Source organism: Sinohyriopsis cumingii, unplaced genomic scaffold (assembly GCF_028554795.1).
Source record: "Sinohyriopsis cumingii isolate HCF-2022 unplaced genomic scaffold, ASM2855479v2 utg001397l, whole genome shotgun sequence".
In the NCBI taxonomy this organism is placed as follows: Eukaryota; Metazoa; Mollusca; class Bivalvia; order Unionida; family Unionidae; genus Sinohyriopsis; species Sinohyriopsis cumingii.
This window is the reverse complement of record NW_028315993.1, coordinates 1,475,351-1,486,156: the sequence shown is the minus strand read 5'-3', so window position 1 is coordinate 1,486,156 and position 10,806 is coordinate 1,475,351. Positions and strand designations below refer to the sequence as shown.

General features: G+C 35.2%; 1 protein-coding gene across 1 annotated transcript in view; it reads left to right on the top strand.

The window, feature by feature from the left end:
* The first annotated feature begins 2,284 nt into the window (after positions 1–2,284).
* LOC149772535 (uncharacterized) overlaps positions 2,285–10,806 on the top strand; it is a 132,801-nt gene continuing 124,279 nt past the window's right edge. Inside the window, exon 1 of the mRNA XM_089947643.1 lies at positions 2,285–2,354. Coding sequence (XP_089803769.1) covers positions 2,285–2,354 — 70 coding nt within the window. The remainder of the gene's footprint in view (positions 2,355–10,806) is intronic.

Here is a 10,806-nt window from a genome sequence, read left to right as displayed (position 1 = left end):
TTTGTATTTTTTTGTTTCATTAATGAGGTCACCGCACCAAGAAATTCCCGTCCGGGATCAAACTGAAGTAAAATTGGCCAGGTTAGTGGTCCTCGCTGATATATTCGCTCAAATGCATCAGCTACCTCAGCGGCTGTTTTCTTGGTTAATGGCTCAGCTTCTTTGTATCTGCTAGCAATATCTACTACGGTTAGAACGTACTTGTAGATTTTACCGTCAACAGTATCATGTGGTAAAAACATTATATCAGCCTGATGAACCTCATTTGGCACACTAACATCAAAATGCGCGTGTTCGATTCGTTTTGGTGGTGGTATATAAATTTGCCATATTGCTTGTTTAGATAACCAAGCAGCAGCCGTTGACGGTTTTACTCGAGCAGCCTTTGCAAGCTTCTTGATAGCTGCTTTACCCCGCCAAAATCCTGCTGGAGAATAATAAATCGCTTCCATATTAATTACCGGCACCGAAGATTAATTTACCCTTCATCGCGTTTTTAATTAACCACGAATCTAACCTCTCTTTGATAGATTTATTTTTTATGGAATTTATTGCGTGAATTACATTTATATCAGCAAGATGTCGTTGTTGAATATTTTTATTTCGATATGCTATGTCATGAATCAAACAGGCCCGATCAATCGCATTAATTGGCTCCTCACCTGAATTTGGCTGATCCTGATTATTTAATCTGATATCGAGTCTGGTACCTGGTCCGCAGTAGCTGTATCCTGGTAGGTGTTTTTCTCCTGAGTATTTAGCCCAGGGGAATCCTGGTAGCGAGGATAATTTTGAGGTGATGTCACCTCCGTGGAATTTTTATTTTTAGTTCATGAGATAAATCTAAACTTTTTTGTGCGAGTAACAACCGTAGTTAGCTCTACCGTTGGTGTGCGTGTTTTACATTTGACACAATATAGATCCATAATATGTATTATATCATGAATGTAATTGATTTTTCAGCTACAAAAAAATCCGTTCCTGTCAAGCATCATGCTGCATTGCCCAATTCAATTAGAATGATAATAATAGGTTCATCTGGTAGTGGAAAAACACAATTATTGTTGAATCTGATAATGAGATGGCTAAAATGGGATAAATTGTATTTGGTTGCACCATCTGTGGATGATCAGCGTTGTTATCAGGTATTGAAAGAGTTTAATGAAAATGCAGCGTTGCTAAATGACGGTGAAAATATAATTGATTTTATTACCGACATCATAGAAGCTCCCTCTGCTGATGATCTAGATGGGTCGATCAATAATTTAGTTGTCTACGACGACGTGATGCTGGATAAACAAAATAACCCTGCTAGAATATTCTCCCGTGGTCGCCACAAAAACACTGATGTCATTTATGTAACTCAGAGGTATACTCAGATACTTAAAGTGATCAGAGATAATTGTAATATTTTGGTTATTTTTAACGGCGTTGATGCTCATACATTAAGAAATATTCATCAGACCTGGTGCGGTGGCGACATGGATATAAATAAATTCAAAAATTTCTTCTCACGAGCTCAAGCTACACCTCATGGATCTGTAACGGTAAATCTATGTGATCCCAGGTCAAGATATCGAATAGGTTTGGATACAATCTTTTAACGCCGACTGGCATAATTCTATGCAATTAGATAATAGCAGCAGGGAAGGCCCTACCTATGGTCGGTCGTATGGCAATAAACAAAAAAAAAATTAAAATTCACGTAGAATACTTTTTTTTCCAGCTAAATCTTCAGACTAAGGTTTTATTGATGGAACAGGGTTCGGTAACAAGTAAACTTCCCCAAGAAGCCTTTATTCGGTAAATAGAGCCCTTCCACAAGAAAGTTTTCTGTGGAAGGTTTATTCTTTGTCGGGACCCCTAGGTCTGTCTGCCTTCCCTGCTTCTAATACGATCACACAAAACCACTAAGATAACACAATACCCATAAGATCACACAAGACCTCTAAGATCACACAAAACCACTAATATGATTAGGGAATTTATAGATGATTACATACTGCGTGCATAAAACAGGCCATGTATTTGAAGCATCGATAAGCTCTTTACACACCAACATTTGTATGCGATATCATTTTTGTAGATATTTTATTTTAGAAGAAAGCTAATATTTGTACAATAATTCATAAACTAAATATTAGTTATGACTATTACATGGATACGGTTACAATATTCCTCTCTATATTTTGCAGCCCTGTCATCGTGTCAGCATTGTGATAGGTTGAAAATTCATTTCACTTGGAGTCAATAACCCTGAAGCACAATCATATAAAAATATAAAATGGCTACAGGAGGAGATGAACAAATTGGTTACAGTCTTGTCAAATTTGGGACTGTGACACCTAAAAACGGTAAGTGATTTATAAGTTGCAAATAAAATCCAGTGAAGTATGTCAGTGTATATTTTCATATTCTGCATATTCATACCTGTAATACATGCATTACACAGTGGAGCATGTCGGTGACTGTTTTCATATTCTGTGTCACATGATGGTCTGACATAGCTAATGGAATATGACAGTTAATAATTTCATATTTTCAAAGTCTTTGTTACTTACGTCTGGCATACTTATTCGAATATTTCAGTGAATACTTTGAATTCCGATCATAGTTTCATACTCTATTGTTACCTAATGTCGGGCATACTTAATAGAATATGTCAGTAAATATTTTCATACCTTGCATACAAGTACTTATAATGCATATATTGGAAAGGAAATATATAACAGATAGTGTGTAATAGCAATACGACAGCCAGTAGGAAACACATCAGAGTTGGGTAAGCATAAATATGGAATTACTAAGTAACCTAACAACTGATATAAACCCATACACCCGGGGTCTGGTAATTCGATATTCCAGCTGGCCGCAAATGCAAGAGTCTTTTCATTGGCAATGTGTATACCCTTTCACCATGAAAACCGTTGTACTCACTTTCTCTAAAATGACATGGTCTAATGGTTATGCACCATGACACCCATTGTACTGGCTTTACCTAAAATGACATGGTCTAATGGTTATACACCATAGCATACATTGTACTGGCTTTCTCTAAAATGACATGGTCTAATGGTTATACACCATGACACCCATTGTACTGGCTTTCTCTAAAATGACATGGTCTAATGGTTATACACCATGACACCCACTGTTTTGACTTTCTCTAAAATGGCATGGTCTAATGGTTATACACCATGACACCAACTGTTTTGGCTTTCTCTAAAATGACATGGTCTAATCGTTATACACCATGACACCCACTGTTTTGGCTTTCTCTATAATGACATGGTCTAATGGTTATACACCATGACACCCACTGTTTTGGCTTTCTCTAAAATGACATGGTCTAATGGTTATACACCATAACACTCACTGTACTAGCTTTCTCTAAAATGGCATGGTCTAATGGTTATACACCGTGATACCCATTGTACTGGCGTTTTCTAATGGTTATACACCATGACGCCCATTGCACTGGCTTTCTCTAAAATGACATCGTCTAATGATTATACACCATGACGCCCACTGTTATGGCTTTCTCTAAAATGACATGGTCTAATGGTTATACACCACGACATCCATTGGATTGGCTTTCTCTAAAATGACATGGTCTAATGTTTATACACCATGACCCCCACTGTACTGGCTTTATCTGAAATGACTTGATATAATGCTTATACTCAAAAGTTGAATCTATAATTAGCATTTTTTATTTGCTTTAAAGCGTCAAATCCTGTAGTGTGTCAAACAGTCATACAAATATTGTATATGCCAAGAACGAACCCAAAGACAAAATTCTCATCATAACAAATGGATGTATTATTTTTCTCTCTTATAAAATAGATTAATAAAGGACCCCAAACTAGTTGTTCAGTGTAGTGTGTGGCTACGTACTGTGTATTCATATGCAATATGAACCGACCAGTAACGATTGTGACTGCGTGATGACAGGTATGAACATTCTCATGTCACTGTTGGCAGGTAATCTTACCACCGCAATGCTAGGTTTTGTTTTTACCGAGCTTAAAGAATTATTTATCTTTATGTATAGTACCAAAATGTCTGAGCTGTGGAGAGATATTAGATTTTTGTAAGAAAAGGGTGAAATGTATATGTATTATTTTTCTCGCACGGACGATATTCAGGCAACTTTCTTTGGATGATCTCGATCTAGAAGCTGTTCTTACGGAGTATAGAGATTATGAACACAAATAAGACTGGTAACGATGACGACGATTTTGGTGATGATAGAGCATCCCAGGAAGATATGTTGTGTTTGTCTCTGGCACAAAGTAGATTCAATAAAACATTGTTTCTTTAAAAACAGTTTTTATATGCGCGCGCTCTTAAAATATTGGAAATTCGACCTCAAAAGAATAAAACTGTGTATTTGTATGTTTTCAACTGACAAACGTCTAAACCAAAAAGTCTCATTTTGTTCATATTTGAGTAGAATTACTTTGAGGAATAATGTTCTAGTTAAGGTATCCAAGTACATGTTTTGTAAGCTCGTGAGTAAAAGAAATCCTTTCATCCAAATCCGGTATAATTTAGTCTATAGTCTACTTTGCTGGCATAAATCTCAAACTGGTATTATTATAAATATTTATTAAAAACATGTGTCAACATTTTGGTAACACAAGACTGCATTGATCGTGTAATCATATAACGTGCCAATTTATTATTGTATGCTGTATAATGCATTCGGTGTTTGATATGTATAGTCTCGTGTACGATAGCATAACTTCAAAATCATTATATTGTTATTTCTTTTAATGAATGATGAATGATTTATATTCCGTCGGAACTGAGTAAAACGTGTTGGATATTTACCCAGACTAAAAAGAGAATTCTATTGTGAAGAGAAAACCTCGCGACTGAAGCCTAAATTTGGTAATTTCCTGTACACGTAACGCATTTAGGGTTTATGGTATAATAAATTGGAATATATGTTAATTTTATATTCGTAAAATATTAACTACAAATTCAGTTAATTGATATAATAAAATAAGATGATATCAGAAGATAAATATAATATCATGCAATAAGGTCTAAAAAAGGTAAAATGGCACCTCATGTTACTAGGTCAAATAAAGTTCGATTACCAATATATTTAGATTTATATATGAATAATATTAAAACGATATTATTTTGACACGATTAGAAATTAAAAGTTCAGTAACTGCCCTACCCACCCCACTGTCAACCAGGGTTATTTTCCGGTACAAGAATATGCTATTATGTTGCCATGGAGATTGCTAGAGATTGACTATTCACCATACTTGCGCAACCATCAACCAGGGTTACAAATCGTCGATATGGACTCATCTTCGCTAGCCAAGGTTCCGATGAATAAATCTGTAGATAGGGTTATCGGAACCTTGACTAGGGAAGATGATGTGGACTGGTCAAACACACTCTTCAGTCGTGCAATCAGAGGCTCATAAACGCATTTAATACATTGATCTCCAGCCAGTTCGATGACGGCTGGACCATATCAGACACGCACACACACGCACACACATACACACAGACACACATAAATATTTAACAAATAATTTATTTCCTTAGAAAGCATAGTAAAACTGGTGAAAAGAACTTACGGCTTTACGAATGAAATCCAACAATAATAAATGAATAATCCAAGAATTAAAAAAAGAAGTCTTAGTAATAAAAAGTGCTGTGGTCTGCATCTTATTGATGTGTCAACAATTCTTTGTTGAATCACAGAAAGATATTCCAGTTTTTAATTTTGTGTACATTTCGATAAATGCCGCTCTCCAAGAATGAATTTAGAGCACTATCATTTCATATGAAAATAGCAACTTTTCTTTAAAATAAAATAAAATAATTACCCAAAAGCTGGTCACAACATTAAAAAACCTGGGCGTCTCCAGTGTTAAGGCAAGTAATGAAAATTTTTTCTCAAAACATCAATAATAAATTTAGCTACGACGCAAAACAGATGCCCGGATGTGGGTCAATCCTCTGGAAAAACCTAATTAATACATGCTATTTATCACTCCAAGTATGGCGCCAATTTCACCTTATGGATCTTACTGTGAGAAAGACTTTGAAACAAATTAAAAGTTGTTTACTCTAACTCTCACTGATTTAGAACATTTCAAATCTGGTCACATGGCATCATCTGCATATAATTAAGTAAATGTTGTTTCGACTCTGTCATCAATTATATAGATCAGTCATGAATTTCCACTGATCAACCACTAGCAACGTAAGAAAATAGCGATACAAATATTAAGAATTCCCGCTTTCTAAATGCATTTAACCAGATACACAATTTATTTGCACCAATTTCTGCCCGTGCTCTCTTCTTCATTCATAAAGGACAGAGCACGCAGGAATCTGGAGTGAGTGATACAACTTGTTAGAGCTTGATGAAACTCTTGAAACTGAACCTTAACCAAGTAGCCTACTATAACCTGCATCATTGTAACGGTATGTGTACACTTTCCTTTGGATGTATCTACAGTATTCAGTATATCAGTGATACAAATTCTCAATAATCTGTAGAAATTATAAGGTAATTTTCTTGTTTATGAGACACACACACACACTGTAATCTACTTAATGCTTAAGTTTTGTTGCTGTTTTATTTTTCTTCTTTTCTTTCTTAAACCTATAATTGGGTTGTAAAACAAGATGCCCCATCTACATTGTCCCTGTTTTGGTTGGTCCGGCAACAGACAAATCGACCAACATATAAATATAGGGATTGTCAACAGCAAAAATGACCTTTGGTAATTATTCCATAACCCTCCCCCCCTCTCTCTTTCTCTATCTCTCTCTGGGTACCATCGTATCACGATATTTTTTTAGACTGTCATTGGACTGTGTCCCATCCTAATAATGACGGTAAAAATCCATTCAAATCGACCAACCGAAAGGGTAAAAAAGAGATACTGATGTAGAATTTGCCCCGTTTCCTTTTACTGGAAAATTTAAACATCTGGTGGTATACAAATGATAAAGCTTACACACAATCTGTCTGGGTCTGTCTGTTTGTCTGTCTGTCTGTCTGTCTGTGTATGCATGCATGTATGTATGTATGTATGTATGTATGTATGTATGTAAAAATATATGTAAAAATGTATATATGTATGTAGTTTAGTAAGCTGTTATCTTTGATGTACAAAGTGATGTATACATTGTTCAACAAATAGAAACGAGGCTTGTTTTACTTACTATTGCTAATCACATTCAGACTGCTTTTATCCTCTCTTCCCCCGTCTCTCTCTCTCTCTGTTGTTCTGTTTGTTGGTCAGAGAGAGAGAGAGAGAGAGAGAGAGAGAAGAGTATAATGTGTGTCTGTGTGTCAGAGCGATAGACTCAATGAACAGTTGACTTAAGAGATCATACTGGCTTGAAATGAGTGAATACGGGATATATTTCGTCGAGTGGAAGAAAAACTAGGCATTTTCACCAATCAGATAAAATATTCCCGTTACTCACTCGCTTCAACAAATTTCCATTTATCATTTGCTCAAACGTACTAGTTAACAATATTTGTCACAGACTGAGAGCATATATTGTACTCTATCCGTGGCAACAACGTTAGCTGTTTACAATTTAACTTTTACGGTGTTTTCTGCATATTTATAAAGGAAAATCAGTAGAAATATAATTCTCCTCCCAAATTTATGGCAAAACAACACCTTAAAAAAATGAAGAAAAAATGTATGCATATTAATTTTATTTTGAATTTGGTTTCTCTGCTGTTCGTGCATACATACTGCTACATTATTCAAGAACCTTTCATTTGGCTTAGTGGTTAGAGCGTCCGCCTCGGGTGCGGAAGGTCGCGGGTTCGAATCCCGGCCAAATCATCCAAACGCTTATAAAAATGGTACTAGCAGCTACCGCGCTAACTCTCAGTATTAAAAGGTTATTGTTAGGACAAGTCAACATGGTGTCAGGATAATGTAACTGGGTGGGACATCGTGCTACACAGTGACGGAATTAGGTGCAGCGAGGATCTAAGCTATGAGAAGCTGTAAAGGCCATATTTAGTATAAAAATGCTTTTGAGAGGCCCCAACGGACTGTGAGGCACAAAGCTGTAGGATGTTTGGCTTATTCCTAAATCCGGCACTGGTGCTACATGTCTGCGGCATGATGCCCCAGTTCTAGATAGACATCACTATAAACTGTCACACTGCAGACATAGTAGCAATATGACTGGAAAATTATTAAATCTACTTTAAAAATCCAAATCACGCGCGCGCGCACACACACACACACACAAACACGCACGCGCGCGCGCTATTCAAGCTTCTGAAAAGACCTCGTCTTTCTTGGTTTAAATAGTATCGACAAAGCCGTTTATATTTTAATTGCGGTGAATTATCACAAATATTTCAATTAGAAAAATTAGTAAATAATGGCTGGCAACAAAAAATAAGTACATGTATGTGTATGACACACGATGGTTTTCCAGATAGATTTTCTCATCTCGTGACGTTATTTTAACTTTGTAGCATTGTATATAAGTCTCATGGAAAGTGTACGCCTGCTATAATAATGACCAGGGTTCATGTAGGTTACGTGATGTAAGGTCATTTTGAACATGTTCATCCCTTCAAATTCCGTTTCCTGTCACTCTCCATAATCACCACGTTTTTTCCATAAATTATAGGGGAAATGAGAGGAAATTCCGATCAAATTCATTTCTGAATTGGTAAATATTAATTACCTTTCTTTCTGTTTTATTATTTAGTAAATGATCCATAAATGGACATTCGGAACTTCTCAGGAGCTTTTCTTTTTGTTGCATTATTAAATAATCAATCGTTGAAACAATAATTATATGCGTAGTCATACCATCAGTATTGGTATATCAAATTACTTCATACCAACACTTTAAAAGTTAATTTTAGTTTATGTGATATCTGTATATCTGTTTATCTATCACGGGTTATAGCCTTTGTTAACTTCAGATAATTAAATTCACGTGGATGTTGTTTTGAATGAAATGATAATTTATCGGGCCATATTTGTGTTATAAAAGATTACTCAGTTAATATTCCTGCTTCAAAAAAGAAAAAAAATGAAACTTACTGACAAGTAACAGACAAAAGTAAAATATCAACTGCAGCGCAATTAGCAATTATAAGCGTTGAATCTATCAGGCAATAGATTGACCTTTCACAAAAGGAGGAAACTCTATTGACGGCTGTGCACAATTCTTGAGCACCCATGCATTCTTTACAATTAATAAGATCATATTTATTAAAAGAAGCAATGGCTTCCAAATGATGACATAACGAAGTAATATTTCAATTTACTGACGCGTTATTTGTGAAATAACGATATTGTATTGCTTCATACATATACATAACTCCATTAAACAAGATATGTCATTATTTCGATGTAGTACTTCCTTTATAAAGTATATATCACTTAAAGGACACCGTAATTTTATAAATACATCGGTAAGATTTCGCATGCATAAGGAAAGAATCCGAGTCAGTTAATCTTTGTCGAGGGGATACGGTACAGTGCTATACCTGTTTGACAGCGTATTCCTGAATATACTGCAGTGTAAAGCCATATATGTTTCAACAACTGTAAACATATGACGTGTGCATGTGCTTATTTATCACGGGTTGCTCTGCCTGAAACCGTAGCTCCCACTTCTGTTGATCTATTTTACCACCTAATATATTGACAATATGTGATGCAATATGACAGCGGTTGTAGTATACGCTCAAACACCACAGTGATAGGCATGACGCTGTATTAGGACGTCGTAGGGTCAATATTATTCATTACCACCTGTAGTTTCTGAGTTATGGGACGCGGTGGTAGGCATGACGCAGTAATAGGACGTCAATCGTATCCATCATTACCTGTAGATTCTGAGTTATGGGACGCGGTGGTAGGCATGATGCAATAATAGGCATGACGCGGTAATAGTACGTCGTAGACTCAATCGAATCAGCTTTTATCATTATCTATAGTTTCTGAGTTATGGGATTGGACATTACACATTCATTTCAGATGACAGCAACAATGACAAAACGTGTTCGCTTCGCTGTAAATTTCCTTTGCTATTTCAAGTGTCTAGAAGATCCTTTTGTCTAAATTTGGACATTTTTATTTTAATTTGCAATTTAATTTGTTTAAGTCAAAGTTTTGTAATATGTAATCTGCAATATATTGCCAAACTTTCCATGTATAACAAAACAAATTATAATTTGCTGTAACAATAGCGTGCTCCCTTATAAGGCTTACATAGATGGAACAATGCCAGTATAAAGTTCGTTAATGACAGTGTTTGTAGTTATATGGAATTATTGAATATGGAACAATGCCAGTATAAAGTTTGTTAATGACAATGTTTGTAGTTATATGGAATTATTGTATATGGAACAATGCCAGTATACAGTTTGTTAATGACAATGTTTGTAGTCATACGGAATTGTTGTATATGGAACAATGCCAGTATAAAGTTTGTTAATGACAGTGTTTATAGTTATATGGAATTATTGTATATGGAACAATGTCAGTATAAAGTTTGTTAATGACAGTGTTTATAGTTATATGGAATTATTGTTAAAATTTGGACTTTAATGAGATGAGTATGTTATCTTCTCAATTGGATAATTATGTTCAAATAAAATATTGTTTAATATACAAGCATAATTTTATAAACGGCATGTATAATACACACACACATATACACACAGACACACACACACACACACACACACACACACACATATATATATATATATATATATATATATATATATATATATATATATATATATATATATATATA